General features: G+C 37.3%; 1 protein-coding gene across 2 annotated transcripts in view; it reads left to right on the top strand.

The window, feature by feature from the left end:
- TOP2B (DNA topoisomerase II beta) overlaps nucleotides 1–26,012 on the top strand; it is a 61,274-nt gene that overhangs the window by 22,362 nt on the left and 12,900 nt on the right. For both annotated transcript variants that reach the window (XM_053935168.1, XM_053935169.1), the window contains exons 6-23: nucleotides 98–195; nucleotides 1,587–1,799; nucleotides 1,879–2,052; nucleotides 6,520–6,621; nucleotides 6,703–6,840; nucleotides 8,423–8,561; nucleotides 11,744–11,901; nucleotides 12,595–12,720; nucleotides 13,395–13,505; nucleotides 13,587–13,692; nucleotides 13,882–13,991; nucleotides 18,281–18,373; nucleotides 18,469–18,583; nucleotides 21,421–21,542; nucleotides 22,311–22,459; nucleotides 23,040–23,271; nucleotides 24,631–24,765; nucleotides 25,195–25,395. In XM_053935168.1, the coding sequence (XP_053791143.1) occupies nucleotides 98–195; nucleotides 1,587–1,799; nucleotides 1,879–2,052; nucleotides 6,520–6,621; nucleotides 6,703–6,840; nucleotides 8,423–8,561; nucleotides 11,744–11,901; nucleotides 12,595–12,720; nucleotides 13,395–13,505; nucleotides 13,587–13,692; nucleotides 13,882–13,991; nucleotides 18,281–18,373; nucleotides 18,469–18,583; nucleotides 21,421–21,542; nucleotides 22,311–22,459; nucleotides 23,040–23,271; nucleotides 24,631–24,765; nucleotides 25,195–25,395 (2,522 nt within the window). The remainder of the gene's footprint in view (nucleotides 1–97; nucleotides 196–1,586; nucleotides 1,800–1,878; nucleotides 2,053–6,519; nucleotides 6,622–6,702; nucleotides 6,841–8,422; nucleotides 8,562–11,743; nucleotides 11,902–12,594; nucleotides 12,721–13,394; nucleotides 13,506–13,586; nucleotides 13,693–13,881; nucleotides 13,992–18,280; nucleotides 18,374–18,468; nucleotides 18,584–21,420; nucleotides 21,543–22,310; nucleotides 22,460–23,039; nucleotides 23,272–24,630; nucleotides 24,766–25,194; nucleotides 25,396–26,012) is intronic.

The following is a 26,012-nucleotide window of genomic DNA, read 5'->3' as shown; positions in this document are numbered from 1 at the left end:
CCTAAAATGCAGGGAAAAATAAATTTAATAAATTAGGATATGATTTATTATCCTAAATTTAAACTGACCCTAGTTTACTATATATTGTTTTTTTCAGGTGGACGCAATGGCTATGGTGCAAAACTTTGTAACATATTTAGTACAAAGTTTACAGTTGAAACTGCTTGCAAGGAGTACAAACACAGCTTTAAGCAGGTATAGAAATGTTCAAACTTCTTTTTTTTTTTTAGTTATAGGTCTAAAATCTAACACATATATTTCAGGAATGTTTAACAAAATGGATAATTTCTCATTCAAAGGGATGTTTAGAGTTTGCAGGCTAGGTTAGTTCAGTTGGTAAAAATTGGTATTTCTATGTGTTAGGCTTTTTGGGTAAAATAATACTTTATTTGAAGTGTGAGGTGACTAAAAACCCCCGAATTTCTGTTAAAGCTAAAGTATATACCTGTGAAAAGGAATATATTCAATTGAAACATTTTGAAATTGCTGTTGTATAATTTGTCAAAAAAATCTTTCTACTTAGCTATGCAATCATGAAAATAATTATCTGTGTAATTTTGTATGGTGTTAAGAAACAGATTTTTCAGTTTTTATGTCATGAATTTAACTAGCCCCATGTGGACTTGAGTGCAAACTCCCCACCTGAACCCACTGGTCACTGTTAGCATACAGACCAAGAATAGGATCAGGTCTACTGTATATAGCTTTGAAGTGGCCACCTTTCTAAAAGTTTAAAATACTTTGGCAGAGTATTAGATACCAAAGTTCCTTGGCTTCACAGTCTTTCCCAGCTGGGGGCTTTCTTGTCTTACTTTCTGGACAATTAATTAATTTCTGGTCATGCTGTCATATCACTATATAAATAATACAGTTAATCTGTTATGCCTGTCTCTTAAAAAATGTAGTATCTTATGCTGACTGCCAAAGGGCAAATGAGTATTGGTTCAAGTGTACTTTTTGCAAATGACTAAATGCTTTATGGCTTGAAGTGCTATGTTTGCAGTATTTTCAAAATCTGTGAGAATTTATTAGAACTGGACTTGGATATATGCTGTGAGCAGATGTTCTGCTTGATCATGCAGATTTGCCTATGTTCTTAAAGAGGGAACGATACAAGACTCCTGCGTAAATCTGAACCCCTTGGTGTTTTTTTTTTTTTTTTTGGCACACTGCACAGCCACCAAGATGCTGTCTTGGAGACTACTGAGTCAGGGACTAGAAAGCCTCTCTGTAGAGGTGTGTAGTAGATTGAAAGTGTTAAACGGATGGGTAACAAGGACTGTAATCCCAGCTCACTTGTATCTGATTTAGTAAGTTCTGTGGGAGGCTCCATTTGCATTAGAATCATGTCCATCAATGTAATAATACCTGCGTGTTTCCAGAAACCACCAATATGCTGTCACCTATGCTTGTGCTTACCTGTGTAAATCAGTTAACTTTGTGTAGTGTTTTACTAGGGGAAATTTCTAAAGGATGTTTGTGAGCTTTTTGTTGTGTAACTGTTGCAATCCCAGCATAGCTAGAAAAGGGAATAAAGGAGGAGGGCAATGTGTTGTAAACTAACATCTAAAATGTTTTGTTTCCAGACTTGGATGAACAACATGATGAAGACCTCTGAACCCAAGATTAAGCATTTTGAAGGTGATGACTACACATGCATTACATTCCAGCCAGATCTGTCTAAATTTAAAATGGAAAAGCTTGATAAGGATATTGTGGCCCTGATGACAAGACGAGCGTATGATTTAGCTGGGTCATGCAAAGGAGTCAAAGTCATGTTGAATGGGAAGAAACTACCTGTAAGAACATCACTTGATATATCTTGGCTGTATTGAGTATTTGGTGCAGAGGGTAGTGACTGTTACCTGTTACTTGCAGGTAAATGGATTTCGCAGCTACGTAGATCTTTACGTTAAGGACAAGCTGGATGAAACCGGAGTCGCACTCAAAGTCATCCACGAAGTCGTGAATGAACGATGGGATGTGTGCCTCACTCTGAGTGAAAAAGGGTTCCAGCAGATCAGCTTTGTAAATAGTATAGCTACCACAAAGGTGAGTGGTTAGATCAAATGGTACAAAATGGAAATGATGAAATACATTCTGAGGCTATGCCCAGTCAGGTGTTTGATAAAAAAGTGAATCTGGGTTGCTATAAATAAATAGGTGAGGTAATCCTCTGCATAAGAGGAGCTGGCAAAGCAATTGGATGCAATCAAAATACATTCATAGCAGTATTTCTACATAAGCACTACTTTTGAAAACGCTAGTAATCATTATTGGTGATACTGATGTCTTATGTGAGCATACATGGTGTTGAAGAAAACGGAACGAATTTATTTCTTCCTTTTTACACATTGTAATAAGATAATTCTGAAAGTAAGGTTAAAAAGTGTACAAACACCTTTAAAGCTACCAGTAGCAAGTTTTGGAGGAGAAAAATGGCTTATGGTGTCCTTGAGCATTAAATGCCATTTCTGTCCATAAGGCATTAAATGGCTGTCCATTTATTGCTTTATGATGGAAAAAATTGGCCTGAAGTGTTGAGATTAGTTTTCTTTTCTTTGTGTATCTTTGTAAGGATACCTAGGTTTTCTTTGCAACTATAGTAATAGTAGTGATAATAACAAAGGTTTTTATACTAAAGCAGCAGTGTGGTCAGCATACTAAATAAAGTACAGCTTGGCGCTTCTCATCTTGTGGGGATGGTCAGGCAGGAAGGGGATCACCTGAAATCAACCACCATAATTCTTATTTTTTTGGCATGAATAAGGTTTAGAGATCTGTGGTCCACCATGGTGTTTGTCACTTCTGCTCTTCACAAATTGCACTGGATGAGTGACCTAACAACTAGGCAGTTAAGTTGTTAGCTCTTACTAAACAGTCTAGTTATTGGAGGTAGCAGATCTAACAAGCTGGAATTAACAAGACTAGAATAAGCAGTCCCAGTAACTGGTCTTACTGTTTCTAGAGAATCTTAACTATGAGCTTTCCAAAAGATGGGAAAGAGAAGAATTGGTAATCAGACACTTTGAAACCTCTCCTTGCTCAGATCTCTGTTGAAAGAGTCAGAAGAAAATTCTAATGGTAGCACAAATGGTTCATAAGCACTGGTGGTTACACTTAGTCTAGCAGGTGCCCAGGAATGTCAGTGTTAATCTTGGTGGTAGGTGATGTGGTAGCCAGTGTTTGGTGGGACATAATTTTTATTACATAACTTCTTTTCAGTCACTCTTAGTGTAGCTGAACAAATGTTCTGTGGTAACAGGGCAGGTTTATTTCATTGTAGAATATTTACTTTTTAAATGTGCATTGCAATTAAAAACTTTGTCAGAACTAGGGATGATAAATCAGGTGGTTGAAGGGTTACAACTTTGTTTTAGTTCAGGCCTCTTTGTGCAGCATAAAGAAGAAAAATAACATGACTTTAAAGACGTGTACAATACTTTTATGAAGAAACTGGCAATGTAGAGAAACTTCATTATGGTTGATACCAGGCTAAAAAAAAATGTTTGAATAAATTGAATACTTCCTGATTCCTAAGTAAAATAAATTGCATACACTTACTCCAAAGATTTTGAATTTTACTCTTCTGGATCTGTTTTTCACCATCATGCAGTTACACATACCTTGTTATTATATAGTCTTTTGAAATATGCTCAGGAAAAAGTTCTGTGTATTCTTCAAAAGTAAGTGCTATAATTTCTAGTTTTCCCCACTCTCTCAATCCATCTTTATGTTTGTTGCTGGGTGTGGGATGTTTGGGCAGTGAACCCCCTCACCAGCAATTGTTGAGTAGCTACCCACTGATGGGACATAATGGGTAGTATAACTGCATTGGCTGACTGCCCCTTTATCTGCTAACAGGTGGGGAGCTCATTCTAGCTGTTAATGATCACTGTTTGCTGACAGCTTTTTGTTTCTGCATTTGGGTAAATTTCACCCAGCCTGTAACTTTCCCTCACCTTATTTAAACTTGCTATAAATTCCAAGCAAGTTTTTTTTAGGTTGCTGGTGTGGTATTTTTTGAGGGGTGTTTGGGAGGTCAGGCAGTATGTTGAGGTACAACTCCCTTGTTTAGTTCTTGTAAATTTGTTACCTTTTTCAGCTTCCCATTTAATCAAAATTTGCCATAGCAGACCACCACAAGATTTGACTTCAGACTCTGATACAGCATTTGAAAGAATGTTTGTAGCTATTAACAGTTGTGCAGATAACCTTAACTGAGACTTCAAAACTGTTTAAACATGGTCTTCTTAAGTTCTGAATTTCAAATAGTAGCTGTGGTAGAAGTTGTAGTAGAAACCTCAGCTGTTAAGTTAACATAGCAATCTAATGATAATTTCAATATGGTGGCACTGCTAACTAATACTACCAATCATTTTAGCAGAAATGTTCAGCCAATACATCTGCAGTGTCAGAAGGTAGACTTGCATGGAGAGAGAATCCCCAGCCTGCTAAAATTTGCTGGAGTTCAGCAGAAAATTCAGGACTATTCTAGATTTCAGATTTATTTTCATAAAATAAATATAATTTTAAAGAATGCAGAAGAAAAGATGATTGAAATGGTAGAACTAATTAAATGAAATCTTCAAATTTATAGTTAGCTTCTGAATTTTTCTACCATATGAACCGTTTATCTGTCCATAGAGTTCAAATGTAGCTTACCTCCAAATTGATGGAAATTGTTGGCTATGAGAAGAATAGAACAGTATATAGGAGACAGTCAAAGCTTCATTTTTAAGATTTTTGTTAGCACTTAATTAGATACCTTTGCATCCTGAAGTTTGCAAGATAGAGATTCTATCATTACCTTCTGGAAAAAGAAGGTTATGCAGGTCTCACTCTCTTTCCCCATAATTCAAAAGTTATAATAGTCTTTGGCAGCCCTCTAGATTCAGAGGATATTTTTGCCTTTGTGTCTTGTATGGAATTGTTCTGACAGCTGGGGCAGTTCCAGCCTGTTCTGGTCCATTTGCCACCTGCTGGTGAGATGGTTGAGAAGGTCCCAGCTCTGAGCTTTGAACATCCATCCCTCACAGCTGCACGCTTTAGAACGGACTCAGGAATGGAGAACTGCTGTCATAACTAGTATCTCCTAAGAATAGGAACTGCTGTAATAACTAGTAAATTGCTGGTTTTCTTAATATGTCAGATGCTACTTTTAGCAAAATCTAAAAATTGCTTAAGTTTTAAATTCAAAAATATATTGAAATGTTCCCATAAGCATAAGTTTTCAGCAATGTGATGAGTAAAAAAAAGGCATTTTAAGATTGCTGTTCAAATGTGGAATGGTTTTGAAGCGTGTAATTTGATATTTTCTGGTTATAGCGTTTCTTTACAGTTTGGAAATGGATTTATTTTTCTTTAAAGTGGCAGTTTATTGATAGATCAGCTTTCCATTGAACTCTCCCTCTGCTGAAACTCTGTCATTCGTATGTGGATAAAAACAGCTGTGTTTTAATTTTGGCAGCTTTTGGGGTTTAGATGTGGGTTTTTTGGTTGGTTTTTTTAGAAGAAATGCCATGAGAAAAGACTTTGTATGGTGCTTCTAATGGTTTGTGTTGCTGTTTTAGTAGATGAGTCTCAGAACTGAGAGAAACCATAGGTGGTTTGTTTGAAGTGCAACTTATGGTTTGGTTATGACTAATAATATTTACTAGTTTAACCATTTTGGTTTTATCTACTCCCCTTTTTTTTTTTAAATTTAAATCTCTGCTTTCTGCATGAATCTGAGAACAGCTGCTATCCCATCAATTCAACTTCTTTACATCTTCAGTCTTTTCACATGCATATTCTGCCTTAAAATGTAGAATCCTAACTTTTGGGATTTGATTGCTAGTTGTTTTTCTCTTTTTGGCCGCTGTTTATTCTTGGTTTTGTTTTCTCTTACTTATTTCTTATCTATCCTATACTTCCTCATACCTGTCAAGAGCTTTGTTTTTCTCCTCAGTTCTGTTTTAAATACAGCTTTAAAGAGCGAGGGTTGTTCTGTTTGTTACTTCATGATGAACTCTCTGTAGACATGTGCTCTTTGTTTTGTCTGCCCTAATGTAGATTGTTCTGAACAGGAACCAGTGTTTAGTCTGTATTTTTGTAAGGTGCTAACTGATCTAAAGCAAAGGTGATCTGTGTAAAATACGGAATGTTGAGTTAGGTATGGAATGTTAGGAGTTAGGTTTTCAGTTTATGCATCACCCCACTTTTCATTACAAGATTTTAGTTAAAGTGATATGAACTTCCTATGACAGAATTCCTATGACTAGAATTTAACATTTTATTAATATTCTGGCTTTTTTTATCTACAAATTTAAAGGAAGGTATTTGAGTAATCAATCAATTAACTTCTGTCATCCTCACTTGAATGAAGACTGAATGACTTGGAAAAACCAGATTTTTCTATCTTATGTTGCAACTCAGTGTGCATGGATTTCTGTACTGTTAATACAGCTAAAAACTATTAGGAAATTTAATGGTTATTTTGTTTATTATTTGTATTTTTTTTTCTCTTCCCTCATTCAGGGTGGTAGGCATGTTGATTACGTGGTGGATCAGGTTGTGGGCAAACTGATAGAAGTTGTGAAAAAGAAGAATAAAGCTGGAGTTTCAGTCAAACCATTTCAGGCAAGTAACTTTATGCAGAAATATTGAAAAAGATGAATGTGAGAATTTTGTAGAGTAATTTGGTTTCTGTGTTTTAAACAGGTGAAGAACCATATATGGGTTTTTGTTAATTGCTTGATTGAAAACCCATCATTTGATTCCCAGACAAAGGAAAACATGACATTGCAGCCTAAAAGTTTTGGGTCCAAGTGCCAGCTATCTGAGAAATTTTTTAAAGCAGTAAGTAAGCCTCTTTTTTTTCCCCTTTTGAAGTGGTAATTGACACACTGGACCAAGTGTATGTATGTTCTATAGCAGAAGATTAGTTATAGTTCATTGTGGTACTGCAGTGACATTTGCATACTCAGGAAGTGGGATGAAGGAATGTCTGTTTATTCTCTGGTCTTAAAAATGGATGCAGTAACTGTGTTTTGACTGTTGCCCTGGAATTAAAAGTGAGCTTCACCTGATCAACTTGTTTGTTGGAGATTCTGGCATTTACATTGGTAAATGAAATGAATTTGACTCTTAAAATCTAAACAAGGTCCTTGATCAATGTTTTTTGTGTTAAAATATTTTTCTGAAGTTGAGAATATTGTCTGCCTTACTCTTTGGTATCAATCCTATTCTGTTTCACTGGAGTGAAAAGAGAAGGAGAGGATATTTCACATTTACTTGTTTGTCCAGTAATCAAAGAAATGCAAAATGATGTCTGTAGTATTCAAAGTGATCATTATTGTGAGGAAGTAAGTTTAAATTTTTTTCTGTAGATGGGCTAAGAATTGCTCTTCTAAATTAATGTATTTGTAGAAATGCATCAGAGAGGTTTTTCCTCTACTACATTTTCATACAATGAAGGAAAAGTAGAATTCTGTTAGCCAGAACTCATTTTACTATGTCCTATTTAATGCCAATAGCCTTAAATGAAACTCCAGTAATGCGGAGAACAGTGCCACTGCTAATCCTCCTGGCATCAAAACTTTACTGATTGTATAGTGGTTTATTCTTCTAATTCTGTGTTATGGGTGACATTCCTATAGAATTTAGAGGGGAAAAAAATAACATAACAGACTTGTATAACGAAATCTGAAGAATAAATACATGTTGTATTACCATCAGCAGGTTTGATTTATAGTGTTTTTAATATTCCCAGAAGTAAATACTGATTTCCAGATGCATTAAGTGTGCAGCACAATCTCAACAATGAATGCTGTATTATGTGGGATAATTAAAAGCCAAAGCTCAAAGTATTTTGCTCCATCTGTGTTTTCTTTTGATGTGAAACAAAACCTAAAGCAGTTTTAGCTTAGAAAATACACTACATGCTGGCTTTGCTGCAGATGTGTTTCTAAAATTGGTATCAGATTCTCAAGGGGTTGGTAGAAAGCTCATTCTTAAATAGTTTTGATTGTCTTTCAGCCATTTTCAGTCATTTCCAAAGAAAATTTAAATGGTGGTAAATATCCCATAAGGCTGCTTTTTGGTGTCAAAATCCAGGAAACAAATGCTAAGTACCTAAAATGTCTCAGCACATCAAATACACAGCATAAGACAACCTCTTGTTAGGCCTCAGACCTCCTTTGCTCTTTCCATCAGTTATAGAAGTGGTGGAAAAGGAAACTCCTTTTGTGGTGTGTTTTAGTTGTATGTGCATAAAGTGCTAAATACTAAGGTGTGTGTTAATCCCTTGACCTTTCACAGGTTCAATTTTTAAAATTTAGAGGACCTTGGAAACAGTGTTAATGATTTAAAACTGAGATGCAAGAATCTGCTATCTGAAGCTTTATTTTTCTCATCCACAATTCTGATTTGTTGCTTGTAGGCTTCTAACTGTGGTATCATAGAGAGTATTTTGAATTGGGTCAAATTTAAGGCACAAACTCAACTGAACAAAAAATGTTCTTCAGTGAAACACAGTAAAATCAAGGGCATTCCAAAACTGGATGATGCTAATGATGCTGGTAAGAGCACTTACTTTTAAATTCTTTACTGTTTCATAAATACTTCACAGACATGCTAATTTGAAACCTGACTTTTATTTCTCATCCTTATGTGTTTTTTAATAAAAATCTTTCTGGTTTTCTAAACTTTCTAGAGCTAGAATTCAAACGCGATGGTGAGTTTGGTGTCAGGAATGCTGTCCTCTTTAGGGTAGAGAATTAATAACACTGAACAAAAGTGGCAGTCTAGGTTGGTATTGGAAGAGTGTGTATCTTCTAATTGTGGTTTCCTGCTAAATGGTGGTACGAATATTCCATTTGGAGGTGACTGGTCTTCTTGACCTTTCTAATGTAGAAAGATCAGAATCTTTGTAGGGTCAGAAGGTATAGGAAGTAAATCATGTAGTGTGCAGACCTGAGGGAATAGCTCAAGAGACTTATTTCATTAGACTTTAAATGCCATTAGGTTCCTGTCTGGGAATATAGGGCAAGCTGGCAATCTCTGCTGGCTTGCTTCCTTAGCACAGATAAGGGATCAGGATCAGCTTGACAGTCTTTGTGCCAATAGCAATGGGATGGGAGTTTTTGAATGATTTGAGGGGCACACATGGCTAAAGAGCTCAAAATATTGCCAATCTGTGTTATTGTTAGTTGCTTTTTAGTACATCCTCACATTAAACAAAAGTAGAGAAATTGCAGTGAAGTATGTGGGTGGGCTGAGTAGGTAAAAGCATGGAACACTAAGAAAGAGGCTTGGTTTTGGTTGGGTTTTTTGGTTGGCTTGGGTTTTTTTTTTTTTTCTGCTTCAACGTTCAAGCCAAAGATGACTTGATGAGATGATGGTTCTGTTTAATTTTCCTCCCTTTCTTTTTGGTTCCTTGGTTATTAATTTTTAATTGAGTTTTCTTCAGTATTTAATTACTTTTTAATTTATTCAGATATCATATTTTGCCTCAAAAGTTGATAATCGCATCTACTCTAGTATTTTGCCTGTGGAATTTTCACTCCTCCTTCAGATATATGTTCCTGATACTTTTCTTGCCATTAAGATTGTGTGCTTGAAGAAATGATGTATTTTCATGGATATCAAGCCTAGTGCTCCTAACTCATACAATGAATGATTTTGAACACACTTTTTGGGTAGTTTTTTAAGCTTTACTTTGGAGATCAGGTTTCAAAATCACTTCTTATTCTTTTTTTTTTTTTTTTGACTGAAGATGAGGGGAAGGGAGAATCTCTAAAAAGGGAGCTAATAAAATATTCTATCGGTTTCCATCCTGAAAGTTCCTCAACTAAAAAGGCATATAGGGATTCATTTGGGCTGAACACTCATGCCTAAAACTTTGCATGACTTGAATGCCTGTTACCCAGGTATTTCTCTGATGCCTAATTATTGTTTCATGTTGAGGGAATTCTGCATCTCTTGAGGAGGCTTAGCAAGGTATTGGTTTGTTGAAGATGTGGAATATACTGGATTTCTGACACTGAAGACATTGCACATTCAGGGTGGACACACAGGAAGTGCAGCAGGGAGAGTTCTCTGGCCACAAACCCCTCTGACTTTAGTTATTCCTGTGGTTTTTAGATTTTATCTTTACTTCAAGAGTGAGTTTGAAGCCGAGGTCCAGCTTCCACAGGTTTCTTGTGTGCCTGGTATCCTGAATGTTTTAATCATTGCCAGTTAATGCTAAATATAGGAGAGATGTGTATCTGTAAAGTGATGCATGTGCTGTAGATTTCCTCCCCCTCCTCTGTAAAGGAAGGGTCCTATACCTTCATTCTTGCCATCTTGAACAGCTATACATAGTTCTGTGGCATGTTGTGGGAGAAGAGATAGAAATCAAAACAAAAATTAAGAATATAGGATTGTAAGGGAGCAGCTAGATTACTAAATCAGGTGAAGCATAAAAGCATTTTTTGAACCTGTCAATTCATATAGTTTTGTCTTGGAGTTCTTTAGAGCTGTGCTCAAGAAAATACCTGGCATATTGTATTTCCATGAAATTAATTGCTACTGATTGCATCCATTCCAGAAGAACGTGAACTTTGCTGATATTTGCATGTTTTCTGCAGTTCATTTATGAAAAATACTGACTTTTATATATTCTAAAACAGCAGACTGATGTTTCTCTAGGTATTTGGAGTCCACCTTGCTGGTAGGTAGTCACTGCCAGTGTGAAAAACTGCCTTAGATTATATTAAGCCACATGTCTTGATTCAGAAAACCAAAGGTACTGAATGTAAGTTCTGTGTAATAGGAAATATGGGGTGGTCTTTATCTACCAGGTAAAGGCAAATTACAGCACACATTTTAAATACCACTATATTCAAAACTACCTTATTAGCAATAGGTGAGACTCAACCAGCTCAAAGTTTTTTGGAGTATTTCCTACCATTGATAAAATAGGAAAGCCTTGATAAAATAGGAAAGCTACTTAATGAACATTTGCACAGTAGCAGAAGGGTGGGTTCCTTTTTTCAGTGTGCTTGTTATTTAGAATATCTATTCCACTGCTACAGTTGCAATAGGCAGAACATAAATGTTATTCCAGTTTTGAGCACACAGGCATCAAAATGCTGTGTGTCTTGTAGAATCAAAATTACACTGTTAGTAAAGATTTGTTTTTCTGTTTGAGAAATTTATGAGGTGTAAGAAGTGCAAATGTTCTCATCGTTTGAGCTTTTCTCACAATTTTTTTGTACAGTTGTCTGGCTTTAGCTGATAGACAATTAAAAGGGAAAACCACAAAAATGTGATTTAACAATTTACTATTTAAAATATATGTGAGGAAAGTGAAAATGCAGAATGGGAAATGACTCCTGTATGTAACTCAGACATGCATAATGTATGTGTGTAAGAAATTTGCAGCTAGCAAACTGAAATGGTGAAGGTAGAGAAGCAATCTGTCTTTTTTGTGCAGATGTGTGGGAACCAATATATAAGATGTACCAATGCATCCTATTTTGCCTATTTTGCTCCTTGTCCATAGCAATCCATAGTGTACTGCTAAGGGCAAGGATCCTCATTGCTGTGCAGTTTTAGTGGTATGGAAGGCCATCCCTAAGAAGAGAAATTCAGCCTACTTAAATTAACTGATGAGAAAAAATTACCTATAGAGTAGAAAGAATTCAACTGTATTTCTTTTTATTTGAGTTACGCTTTCTGGTTTTTCGCCTTCCCTCTACTTCTTCCTGGCCTGCAGGTGGCAAACATTCCCTGGACTGCACGTTGATATTAACAGAAGGAGACTCAGCCAAATCTTTAGCTGTCTCTGGCCTAGGTGTTATTGGTAGAGACAGATACGGAGTCTTCCCACTCAGGGGCAAAATTCTCAATGTCCGAGAAGCTTCTCACAAACAGGTGTGTAGTTTTCTTTCCTTTTTGCTGACAAATGGATGTCCTCCTGTTTACTCTTGATTTCTAGATTTACATCTTCATATTTTAATTTTTTCATGGAAGTTTTGTGACTGAGATTTCATAAAGTGACAGCTATTTTGAAGCCTGGGATAAGCATGTGAATATTAACTGTAGCAATGCAGTACTGGGATAATAAAGTTCATTTCTTCACAAGTGAAAGAAAATCTTGCTATGACTCATATTCACATTTCACATGAGTACTTAAAGCCCCTAAAACTTTGTATTCTCTCCATTACCATGTGATTTCATGGACTCACAACCTGAGTCAGCAGCATTACCCCATCATATTGCTCCTGCTGCCATTCATAATTTGCAGAGGTGTGCTGCAGATACCCATAAAAACAGTGGAAAAAGAAGGCAGCTTTGTGAGGTGACTTTTTGTTACACATTCAGTTTTCTCCCAGTTTTCCTGATCCGAAGTGCTCTGGCTGTAGTGGAGAAGGAGAGTGGTGCAGTCTTGAGAATTTGCATGTACAGAAGAAATCATTACAAGTGCAAGGGCTTCAAGGGCTGGGAATAAAAAGCTTATGAAGTTGAGGTCAGGGTGCATTGAAAAAATAGCTATAAATCAAGATTGGGATGTTTCTGAATCTCTGCTTTTTACACTGGCTGCAAAAAATAACATTTTTTGTACAGATTATGGAAAATGCAGAAATCAACAACATCATCAAAATAGTTGGATTACAATACAAGAAAAGCTATGAAGATCCAGAATCTCTGAAAAGCTTGAGATACGGAAAAATTATGATCATGACAGATCAGGTAAGTCTGAAATTCACAGGTTTTAATCTATAGAGCTTCTTACAATGTGTTTTGCTGCAATTTCATAGGTTCTGAGGTTTCTTTAAGGGATTAATTTATCTGTGTTGTTTTGGTTGCTCTAAATGTACAGCTGAACTTTGCTGCAGAAAATAGCAAGAAGTCAAAATAATAATAAAAACATGGTATTGATAATTCAAAAAGATGTTGAAAGTAAGGACAAAAGTAGACAATAAATGAGTTGGTATTGCTAGAAAATCGGATAGAAACAAGAATGTAGGTAATTTTTTTGGATAATCTCATTATTGAACTATCATGCATCTTGCCACCAATGAGAACTGTGGCTGAGTTTGGCTTTTTTCCACAAAAATTCAACTCTGTGGTGTCTGGCAGAGCTGTCTAACTCTCAGCAAAAGCATGCCACAGGCAGAGAAACCTTGAACAACAACCATGTACTTGGCTTGGAAGAGATTTTTCATAGCTCAGGGACAATGACCTTCACAGGTGGTTATTTCATACCCAGGTCCAGTTTTGAATCCAAATTAAAACCAACTGTTCCTTTCTATGCTTTTTGCCATCAAACATTGTGTTGATGTATTCAAGACAGTGAGCAGGTTTTTTAGTGGTTTGGGGAAATCTGATACAAGATTGCTTCATGTTTTTATGTTCTGATTCAGGATCAGGATGGATCTCACATAAAGGGCTTGTTGATCAATTTTATTCATCACAATTGGCCATCACTGTTGAAACATGGTTTTCTTGAGGAATTCATCACCCCTATTGTGAAGGTATGGCTTCTGTTATTGAGATTTTATGGATTACTTACAGCACAACAGAAATGTTGATTTTGTTTGTTTGTTTTTTCAAAGGCAAGCAAAAATAAGCAAGAACTTTCATTCTATAGTATTCCTGAATTTGATGAGTGGAAAAAGCATATGGAAAATCATAAAGCATGGAAGATAAAATACTACAAAGGTTTGTTTAAAAACAAATATGTGAATGCTATGAATAAATAATAATAAATGGGTGCTATGAAGTTTTATTATAGTTTTTCATGATAGTATCTTACATAATGATTTTATAATATTCCCAGGAAAATAAAAGGGATAAAATAATAAAACTTAAATTTTGAGTATTGAGTAACTATTTCTTTTTATTGTACAGGGTTGGGTACCAGCACTGCTAAAGAAGCAAAAGAGTATTTTGCAGACATGGAAAGACATCGGATCTTGTTTCGATACGCTGGGCCTGAGGATGATGCTGCCATTACACTGGTAAGAATTCACAAAAGTGCTTCTATATGATGACTTATTTTTCATTGTGTGCTGAAAATGGCACATGAGGAAGTCGTGACAGGGCTTGTTTTGGTTTTTTTGAGTACCTGAATGTAGCGGTTTTGGAAACTGGGCGGAAACACCAATTAAGTGTAGTGGTTTTGGTTTGCCAATCATTCATTTCCTGGCCAATGCACCAATTAATGAACTGGGTCTAGTGCTGGCCAAATGCCAGTGCACCCACTAGAATTATTTACTCATTTTCTGCTGCAAGATATGGATTAGGAAGAGAGCAAAGCAGGCTGAAACTTTAAAGGGTACAAAGAAAACTTTAATAACAGAATTAAAAGAAAAATAAGAAAATCAGAATAAACCCTCAGAACACTTCTTCCACGCCCTCTTTTCTTTCCCACTTGCAACGTAGAGACAAAACCTGGGACTTCCAGTCAGTTTACCACCTCTAAAATAGTCTTTTTTCAGTTCTCTTAGGGAGAGGAGTCTCTCTTGCCATGCCATGGAGATTTCTCCACAAGAAACTCTTGTGGCTTCAATGTCACAGTGAATCAGCAGCCTCCCAGAAATCTGCAATTGTGAAGTCCCTCCCGTGTTTTGGTATTTTTTTTCCCACAACTACCACGATGGGTCATTTCAGCTTATTGGGGTGCAATTATAAGGATTAGCTGTTCTAGTATAGAAACAAAAGTTCTCTTCTTTTATCTCTGGGAACAGCGATTTTCTTCTTCCATCTCTGCGGCAAAGTTTCTCATCTCTCATTTCTCTCTCTGTTCAGGATTCTCATTGGATCACAGCTACTGCAACAGCTGCTTGTTTCAACACTGGTGCTTGTGCTCACATCTGTAATTGGAGTGCTACATCCCCCCAGTGCATTCCATGAATTACAGGGAAAAAACAGTCAGATATATCAATTTTATCTTTACCGTAGCCTTACAAGAGAATTTCAGCTCAAAACTAAGGCATCTCCTCAGTCTCCTCCCATCTAGAATTTGAGTCCTTCTTCACTGACCTCAGTGTCCCATGCTGTTTTCTTTACGTGTCTTCACCCTTTCCTTTTTCTTGATTCAGGAGAGAATTGGTGTTCGTAGGTTTATTTGTTCTCAAGCTTTATCAGTTGAAACAGTTTTTATAGAGCTCTGCAGTGCTGAAAGGTTGATCTCATCCAGGCTCTGCATCAGGGAAATCGCTTGCCATACCTCTCTGTTTGTCGCGTGCGAGTCACACTGGCTGCTGGTGCCACCCCGCACCTTCTCTTCATGCGGGGCACAAAAAAAACATAAAAAGGAAAGCTGCTGCTGCTGCTTCTGTCCTTCTGTCCGCAGCATGGCTGGCTCAAAGCGGCTAAGCAAAGTTCATTGCGAGCCATACCGAGATAGCTGTGGCCTCACCGATTTTGGCCGAGCAATCCCGGTCACATGGCTGCTCCTGGCCTCAGGGCCGCCCCCAGCGCCAGCCGTGGGACCACTCCCGGAGCTGGTCCCGGCCACATGGTTGCTCCTAGCGGTGGGATGGCCCCTGGCAGCATGGCCCGGCAGTGCTGCTGCAAGAAAAAAAAAAACGGACCGGTGGGCCCTGCTGGGAAGTGGCCCCAGCCTCCCCACCAGGACGGGGTCTGGTGGACTTCCTCATGAAGGGGGCAGCGCCGCAGCAGAGCCCAGCCCGGCCCCGCCAGGCTGCGAGGGCCGCACAGGGCCAGGCCGGCCAGCGCCCAGTTACCTGTTCAAAGGTTGGAAGCAAAAGAGCTTTTTCTGGGCCTTGTTCATTTTAAAATGTGGCTCTCACGGAGGTGTGTTCAGCTTTGTTGAGTGGTTTAACACGGTGTCAATGTTCAAAACTAGCCAGCTGATTGGTTTCACCAGGCCAGAAGAAGCTGCCAAGGCCCCCACAGGGAACCAGTTCCACAACTCGTGGACTCCCTCCCCAGCTAAAAACCAAACTGCATTAAACCACGACACTGAAAAAAATACTTTAGGCGGAGAAAGAATCTTTTGGAAAATGTTTCCAATTTTGGAATAAGGTTAATACATGCCACAAAATGAGCTCTACCTTCTGCTTTTAGATTTGATAATTTTGTGTGGTGTGAATATCAAGAAATGTTACAGTCAGGACTGCTTTTAAAGACAGAACATACAAGAAAGTACTCTGAGGCGTTTTTATTTGTTTGGGCAATAGAGCCCAAACAAATTATGTTTCACATCTACTTAGGGGACTGTATTGTGTTTCTGAGCAAATAAGATCAGATAAATATTGTTTATTCATTGAAGGTCTGTCAGTGTGTCATGTATGTATTCATGCACGTGCTATACGTATTTGAATTTGAAGTTTTGTAAATAGTGTGTAGGAAAATACTTGTGTTTCAAAGAAAGCTTGTGGAAGGACAAAGTCTGAAGTGTCTGGAATGCAGCTGTTTTCTCAAGAAATGTTTCAACTTTTATCTACTCTAATTTGCTATTTTAATTGTAGGTGACATTAGCGAGAAAAAAGGGTAGGAGAGAAAAAAAAATGAAAATACCTATCTTAGACAAAACAACTTTTTTCTTATCCTGTGGCTACAATAGTATGTGTGGTTTTACTAACAGAATTCTGATCTCTATTTCTGCAAAGAGACCTCCATACACAGACCTCCATACATGTAACCAGTTATGGCTGATCCTCACTGTTACATAAAATAGCATTCTGTCAGTCTGGGAAGAAGCTGTTCACCTCTGTTACACCTCAGCAACTACCAGTTAGTGCTGGAGCTGTGTACAGAAGCTTCACTTACACTTCCACCTGCATTTCCTCAGCTGATCACAGGAATCCCAGCCCCAAGTTTACCTCTGGGTGGTATGTGATTATGGGTCCCAGCAGACCTCTTGATAGCTGAAATCTAGGAAAGCAAAAATTCTTTCACAGAGCAACTTCTTCACCATTTTGAAGAGCTCTTTTGCTAGTAAATGAAGTATTAGAAGAGCTCTTTTAAGTGGAGAAACCAAAAAAAATCCCCTTCTTAGTTTATTGAAGAATAAATATTTGACAACAGCTCTTCATTCCATTCATTCTGTGTTTATTCTATTGAAATAATTTTTATGCTGATCCAGCTCTTGGTCATTTGTCACTTCAGTCTAGAAAAGGTATAGACAAACTGAAAAGAGCCAGAAAAAATTGTGACAATTTAGTCCTGTTTTTTACAAAAGCCTAATCTTAAATTTTAAGATGCCTGGCACAGTGAATTATCAAGCTTTGTTCACAAGGGAAGTCAGTCTGATGCAGAACAGAGTGATATGGCTTAGGTCCTTTCTCAGAAACTAAGTTACATTTAATATTTATTATGTGGTATCTTGGTCTCCAAGGAATTGACACTAATCATTGAGATCTTTTGGAGTGTTCCAGTCAGAGTCCTTTGAAAAAGATGGTGCTGATGAGTGTGTTCTTATGCAGAAGAGTGGTTGAAATCAGGACATGATTTCTATATATTACTCCCTGAGAAAAAAAAGCAGTACCTCAGCAGCTCACAGAATTTCCCCAAAGTAGTCAAAATATTGTTTAAACCACATATTCAGTTTTTATATCTTTTTCTCTTTTTAGGAGAAGAAACTCACTGGAGGGGAACTCTGTTTCTGTAACACTACAAAGTCAGAACATTCCTGTGTCCTTTTGTAGTGATAAGTGGTTGCTGGAAAGTGGTGCCTTGTCATCATGAAAGCTGATGCTGTCAGTCAGCTGGCCCAAACTCTGGCTTAGGCTTTTTGAGCAGTGTCAGGTTGTCAATTTTCATAAGAGGACTAGGGATGGCCAGTCAGGAATAGCTGCAAGTTATTGACAGAGCAAAGAGGGCATGGACAGGACAAGAGTGGGATTTTTTTAATACCTTCACTTGATTGTTTTGATGAGAGCTGGTTACAGCTTGGTCTAAATTATGAGCCCAACCTTTAAGCTGTGTGGGGAAAGACCTTCAAACCTGTGTGTCAAAGCACAATTCTGATGTGAAGAAGGGAAGAAGAATGATAAGATTTGTCTAAATGTGTGCAGATTTCAGGAAAGCAATATAAATTTAAATTGCAAACAGTGAAAGATCTGTCATTTCAAAAAAACTTGTGCAAAAACGTCTGAGAAGTCATGTGCTGGTACTGCTCCTTAAATGTAAACATTAGGTATATGGATTAGCTTGTCCAAATAAGCCTTATTGAATACTTGATCAGAAAGTGCAATATACTTAAAATTCTGACTGAAGTAACACACATTTGCACAGACATTTATATACTGATACTTTAGTGTACTTGGAATCTTTCCAGGCCTTCAGTAAGAAGAAGATTGATGACCGAAAAGAATGGTTAACAAATTTCATGGAAGACAGGCGACAGCGTCGACTACATGGCCTTCCTGAGGTTAGTCCTAGATAATAGCAATAAATCTGCCAGGTGAGATTTAAATGGAATGTAGCTTTTGTATTGAATGAATAATGTATGTGGTTTTTTTCCAGCAATTTTTATATGGTACAGCAACAAAACATTTGACTTACAATGATTTCATTAACAAGGAGTTGATCCTTTTCTCAAATTCAGACAACGAGAGATCTATCCCTTCCCTTGTTGATGGTAAGCTGATAATTCATTATGATTTTTTGGAATATTTCTATTTATTGATGGTTTTTAGAGCTGTGATCTGCACTGGAATCAATGCATTCAAGTAGAGAATATAAGAGCTTCCATGCATATGTTTGTTATTTTGTATATCAGTGGTATCCCGGGTGCTTTAGGAAGAGCGGTGCCAGAGGATCAAGAGGGGTGCAGCCCTGGTGAGGCCACATCTGCTGTGTCCAGTTCTGGGCTCCTCAGTACAAGAGAGACGTGGAACTCCTGGAGTGGGTCCAGTTGTGAAGTTGATTAAGGGTCTGGAGCATCTCTCTTAAGAGGAAAGGCTGAGGGAGCTGGGCCTGTTCAGTCTCAAGAGGTGATTGAGAGGGGACCTTATCAATGTGTATAAGTATCTAAAGGGGAGGTGTCGAGAGGATGGAGCCAGGATCTTCTCAATGAAGCCAAACAATAGGACAAGAGGCAGTGGACAGACACTGATGAACAGGAAGTTCCACCTGAACATGAGGAAGAACTTCTTCAGTGTTCAGTGACCACCCACTGGAACAGATTTCCCAGAGAGGGTGTGGAGTCTCCCTCAGTGGAGATATTTGAGAGAGACACCATATCCTGTGCAAGGTGCTCTAGGATGATCCTGCCTGGGGAGGATGGACCAGATGAACCGCTGTGGTCCCTTCCAGCCTGAACAATTTAGTGATTTATGTGCTGAGGAATTGCCATGTTTCTTCTGTAAGGAAGTTGAAGCTGTTGCTGTGCAGGCTTTTTACTTAACCAGATCTATTCCCTAGGCCCTACAAGCGCTTTGTTTTTGCTCATACTATCAGAGAAAGCAAGTCTCTTAAGTGCTTATAATAATTAACATTCAAGTCAGCAGCTGAGTGCAGATGAAGATGCAAATGTTTTCTCCCCTCAGTCTTGTACCACAGGCAGTGCTGTAGTGTTTATTGACCTGTAATCTTGCTAGGCTCCTGTCAGTCAGGTTTACTAACCCTCCCCTTGCAGTAGCATGTACATTAAAAGGAGCATTTTTTACTGCACTACAGCTTCATTTGTAAAACTGTCTGCAGGCAGCGTGAGCAGGAATTTCTGCCCATGTCATTGTCTGTGTGCACAAGCTTACTATGATCAGGAAAAAGGCCTTGAGACTTCGGGGAGCCGTGAAGTGCATTTATCTCCAGTTCTCAGTACATTTTATAGTGGAGCTGGGCAGACTTCTTAACACTACAGACTTATACCAAGGTATTATAAAAAGCAAGAGCTTTTTGTGTTTTGGATGAAAGAGGGATCGTTCGGGGGGTAGGGGCAGTAGCTTCCAGGTAAAATGGATCCCTAGCTTTGATACAGAACGAAACTGAGTTAGGTATGCAGATTCCCACCTAAGGAACCAAAGGATGTCAGTCTCTGATTCAGCTTCTCCACACTTACTTCCTCCCATACCTGGGTACTTACAGAGCTGTGTGATTCAAGAGATCATTGCTCCTTTTACAACATAATGTACCCAGACTGCCTTCTCAGAAACAGCAGAATGATTTTGCTGAAACCTTAAATATTTAAGAATGAACTTGCAGTGGACTGTTTCTACAGAAATATAAGAAAATAAGAAGGGAACATAGTTATTCGTATATTTGTGTATGTCTTATGTATATATGTAACAATGTAGGTGTATATATAATACTACAAATATTATATATAATTCTTATGAGTGTTTCTGCCAACTTTGGCTGTAATTCTGCATTCTGGGTATGGATATATGAATTGTGCAGCAGGTGTAGTGCTCTAGCAATGGTTTATGTCCTTTAGCATCATCAGGTGATATATGACAGGCTAGCCTGGTGGCAAATCTCTGAAAAAATAATGAAGAGGAAGAATTTTGACTATCTCTTCACAGCTGGTAGTTAAAATTCTTGCTGCTTGGTGATTCTTCTTTTAAAGAAAGTACTTTAAGTCTGTTGTATTCCATAGAGTGCTGGAAGAAAAACGTGATGCAGAGCCATTGTAAAAAAATTGGATATTACATATTTGAATGAAATGATGAAATGGAAATTGAAGTCAGTCTCTCTCTTTTTTTTTTTTTTTTGTCTTCCTTCCAGCTTTTGCTCTATGTTTGACCCACTGTACTAATGGTAACATTAAACAATATTTTAGTGCATTTTAGAAATGTATGTGAATTAAAACATTGAATGGCTCAATAAGCATGATCTAGAACTGGTTATCAAGTTCTGGATAATAAGAAATATAATGCAATCCCTTCCACACAGCTGTTGTTCATAAAGTGTGCCTAAGCAATGGAAATAAACATTTTCAGAAGATCAGATCAGAAGAGCAGAGATTGGCTTCTTTCTTAAAACTTTAAAAGATCCCAAGAGGATAACATTTTTTTGTAGTCAATTTTAATACGTATTTGAGAATTTCACACAAGAAGTAAAATTTCAGAGTTCTGTGAAATGCATATAAGCTGCAGTTATAGCTGTCATTGCTGAATTTGTGCTGATATTCTTAGGAAAAAGATTTTGCTGAGTAGAATGGAGAGAATTCTTGACTTGTGGAAGTTGCATATTTAGGATCAAGGTGCAGTTTATTAGAATGATATATTAAATACTGTATAATTGGCTGAAAAGGTGTTTCCACTTTTTTGGTAATTTTTTGAGTTTGGTAAAATATTTTTAATTACTTAAAAAATGATATATTTATTAGTTTGTTAATATTTCAGTGTGAATTTGCTTCTATGTAATGTTTAGACTTCTTTTGAGAGATTAGAAATTATAATAAGGCAAAACAAGTTTATCACTTGAAAACATTTGCTTGTGTATGTGTTGAATATAGGATGTTCTTCTTAATAGGTCTGAAACCAGGGCAACGCAAGGTTCTGTTCACTTGCTTTAAGAGAAATGATAAACGTGAAGTAAAGGTTGCTCAGCTGGCTGGTTCTGTGGCTGAAATGTCAGCTTATCACCATGGGGAGGTGAGTACGGAGGATGGTGAAGTTGTGAGGACTTTTAGCCTATGTAAAATGTTTCTGCTATTAAAATTGCAAACTATTGACTGTAATTCTACCAATCACAGGTGTACATTTAAAGAACATGAACCAAACTGTTATGTAGCTTGATAAGACAGCATATTTTCTTTATTTACAGGTGTTAGTGCTCAGCGTTATCCCAAATACGTGTGGGTTGTGGCAAAATAGTAGATAACTAATTACCTAAACAACTCCTAGATTCTAAAATCATAGGAATGTGGGAACTGTGTTCTAGGACAATTTTTGTCTGAAACAAGAAACGCAGTATTTTAAGGAAAGAAGCCGAGACTCTGTTCTTCAGAAACTTACTGCAGTGTCAGTACAAAGATTTTTTTCTAGCTCCTATTTTGTTTATATTTATCTGAAATGTTATCAAGAGTGGCTATATTAACCACTGATCCATCCCTTCTCTTCTCCCTTTAGAAGCCATGAGTAGTGGTTTGTGCATGCAAGTGTGGTCAGTTTACATCCCTTTACTTCCCCAGAGAAGTGCTTTAGAAGAAATTGAGAAGCTCAGGGGTTTTCATAAGCATATAATACATATTCCCAGCAGCCCTTGTAATAGGTTACAACAGTCCTTTCTCAGGGAGACTGCTTTATTAAAGATTTAATTCAGGTTAGTCACACAATTTTGGGCCATTAAAAATAGGTTTTGCTGGCTGATGAGGATAGACTGTCTCATACTTCTTACTATGAATATGTATTTTCTTGCAGCAAGCATTAATGATGACTATAGTCAACTTGGCTCAGAACTTTGTTGGAAGTAACAATGTGAATCTGTTACAACCTATTGGTCAGTTCGGCACCAGGCTTCATGGTGGAAAGGATGCTGCCAGCCCTCGCTATATTTTCACCATGTTAAGGTAAACTAACTATTCATGTCAAGCTAAATGCATACTTTTAAATAGCCTTCTTATGAAACTCATCCTTTCACAACACTCCTTTTTTAGGGGGGTGGGGGAGAGAAATGGAGAAAGTTTTAAATATTTTGATAGAAGCTCCTATTTTGCTTTGTATCTCTTAAGTGTGGTTTTGAGCATCCGTAACATTTTGCTACTCCTACAGTTAAGCAAGGAAATTTTGAAACTATTTGGATGCTGTGTTGCTTTATTACTGGGTGCCCCAATGTCACACTGAGCTGTGTGTTCTGAAAGCTTCAAAGAATGATATTTTGTAGATGCTAGATTGCTAGTGTACGAGGTACATGTGTTTCTGTGAAGGAAACAAACTTCATCTATTATGAACACACTATTCCATTGGGAAGAACTTTGTTATCTCAGGAAGTGTGTACATTGGATTTTCAGCTTCAGAATGGCAAAGAGAGAGAAAGATGTGAGAAAAATCTGAAACAGATCATATCTGGGCCCAAGGGCTGTTAAAGCAAAATGTTCTTCACTTACTGGACTTGAGGTTAAATGGTTTTCTTTTTTTTTCTTTTTAAAGCCCTCTAGCAAGGCTACTTTTTCCATCAGTGGATGACAACTTGCTTAAATTCCTGTATGATGACAACCAACGTGTAGAGCCTGAATGGTATATTCCCATCATTCCCATGGTCTTAGTAAATGGAGCTGAAGGAATTGGCACTGGCTGGGCATGCAAACTTCCAAACTATGATACCAGAGAGATTGTAAACAATGTCAGACGAATGCTGGATGGCCTAGATCCCCACCCAATGGTAAAAATAATAGTATATATTGGCATTTTTTATGTGTGTACTTTCAAAATCAATTCCTGTCTGTCTAGAACTTCTCTAATTATTGGAGCATCAGAGCTGGTTTGTCCCAGTAATTTTATGTAGAAGCTCTACTTGACCTTTGGGATAAGGCTGGGGAAATTCACTTTGAATCAAAAACATTGCTATTTGTATTTTTAGCAATTATTTTAGATTACTGTTTGTTCAGTCTGCTGACTGTTACAAGTCTTACAGGGTAGTTGTGACATGGCAGTCGAGCAAAAAGTTTATCACTCTTTCTTTTTGAAGGTACTACTTAAGTGTCTTCAGCCAAAGTTAACATTTCCTTTCTCTTGTCTGAATTGTTCTCTCTTTTATATAGCTGTAGACAGAGGAGAAGATATTGCTGCTGTTCAAGAAAATCAGCAACTTAGCTTCTGTTTATTCAAAATTTTAGAAGTCCCAGAAGTGGTGTGAAAAAAATTGGGCAGGAAGAATACCTTTGTGAACCCACAATATCTGTGACCAAGAGATGAAATCAGTTGATGTAATCTTAATTTTACAACTGATGAATATTGCTATTTGGCTGTGTTTATTAAGCCATAGAATCAGAAACATCTTTTCTTCCCTATTTAGATCACAGTTCACTGAGTGTGCAGTATCAATTTTTAAGATAGAGTGGCTTTCCTTTTTCAAATTCTTGGGAATAATGAGATTTTTTTTTTAACTAATGCAATCCATTGCCCTTCCTTTAGCACTCCTAGGCCTTCTGTGTAGTCTCACAGTCAATTAAAGCTCACTGTGCTTGAAGGAGGCAGTTCTGCCTCCATCTAGCTCCTTTCTGTATGCTGGTTTGTGTTTGTGTGAAGCTGGATAAAGAAATCAATCCAATTTTAAAAAAATCTTCAGCCTGTTAGTTACAATTTGACCTGGATGGGTTCCACTATCTTTGCCAAACAGCGCAAAAATGAAAAAATGGTTAGGGGAGGTAGCACCACTTCTATAAAGTTATTGTGGGGTCTTTATCTGCTTTCTGTCATGCCTTAATTGGGCTTTAAAAAAGAAGAAGAAAAAAACAAACTAAAGAATCAAAACAAAACCCCCACCACCTCACTGGGTTCAGCTGCATCTTCTTAACAATTTTTCTAGTCTCTGGACAGTAGGATAATTGGTCCTGTCACTTGCATGTGTATATTCTGTTTTTTCTGTAGTATTTTTCCTATGACTTCAGATTTTCAGAGTCTGAGAGGTTTGTTGAAGGGTTAGGGTAATATAGTGATAAGTGTATGGAGTATGGAAAAAAAAAATTCTGTCATTTTATTTTAAAGATTATTACCACTTTGGTGGTTTTTCCAATTTCAGCTTCCAAATTACAAAAACTTCAAAGGAACCATTCAGGAACTTGGTCAAAATCAGTATGTAGTGAGTGGTGAAATATTTGTGGTGGACAGGAACACAGTAGAGATTACAGAGCTTCCTGTAAGGACCTGGACCCAGGTAAGTAACATTGAAATACATTTTAATATAAACAAAAAACAGTGAAGAATTCCTCATTAAATTATTTAATCCTATGTCTGCATGAACTTCTAACACAATTTCTGATTATACATACACAAAAGGGAACATGGTTTCATTCTCCTGTGTGCTTTTGTAGAAGATGGTTCTTTGTGCCATCAGCCGTCCATGCTACAGAGAACACTTGCTTCTCCTGCTTAATCCACTTTACAGTAGTCTTCTCTGTCCTGGTTTCTGCCTCTTATGTTTGTGCTACTCTTGGTCTGCATTTCGCAGGTTATACTGGTTCTGTAAGTTATAACTGGTTTCAGATGTAATGCACAGAGCTTTGGAAGTTTATGTTGTTCATTTGGTTTGCAGTTTTAAAGCATTTCAAGTGGTTCTGTTTTTTTGCTGCCCTGTTTTCAACAGGTGTACAAAGAACAGGTTCTAGAACCTATGCTGAATGGGACTGAAAAAACTCCAGCATTAATTTCTGACTATAAGGAATACCATACTGATACAACTGTGAAATTTGTTGTGAAAATGACAGAAGAAAAGCTTGCACAGGCAGAAGCTGCTGGATTGCACAAAGTCTTTAAGCTTCAAACAAGTCTTACTTGTAATTCTATGGTAACTTTTTCATGTTTGGCTATTAGAATCCCTACTGTTGCTTGTTGTAAAATCAAATGTTTTTGTAGTATACTTTGGTTCTTGGTATTGAACAGTGCATTGTGTATTTGAAATTGTTTCAATAGTAGAAAACTGTAATGATGACCAATACTAAGTCAATATGAATAAGCAAATCCATTTTATGATGAGTCTTTCAAATAAGACAGGCCTGGGGTGGTTGCCTTCCTGTAATTGAAAATTTCCTGTGCAGCGAACCAAAAGTGGTTAATGTAAAGTAGATCATACAAATAACTTTCTGCCATATTATAATTAGATTTGAGTTAAACTTGAGACAAATTACATTTTCAAAATCGCACTTTCTGCAGGACTGTTACTCCTCTAATATGAGTTAAATGATCCAATGTTTCCATCAGCATAAATCCAATTTTAGGTGGTAAGGTACAGCAAATACTGTTCTTAAGCTGCTGAAGACATAATAGTGCTGTAAATTACTAAGAATATGAATAAATATACATGTCTGTCTATTCTGAGAAGGATTTGAATGTAAGTTAATTTCTGTGAAGATTTCCAAACATCCTGTCTTTACAGAAAATGAAAAAACAGTTCTGGTTTATTTA

Source organism: Vidua chalybeata, chromosome 1, assembly GCF_026979565.1.
Source record: "Vidua chalybeata isolate OUT-0048 chromosome 1, bVidCha1 merged haplotype, whole genome shotgun sequence".
NCBI lineage: Eukaryota > Metazoa > Chordata > Aves > Passeriformes > Viduidae > Vidua > Vidua chalybeata.
This window is presented reverse-complemented; position numbering and strand designations above follow the sequence as displayed.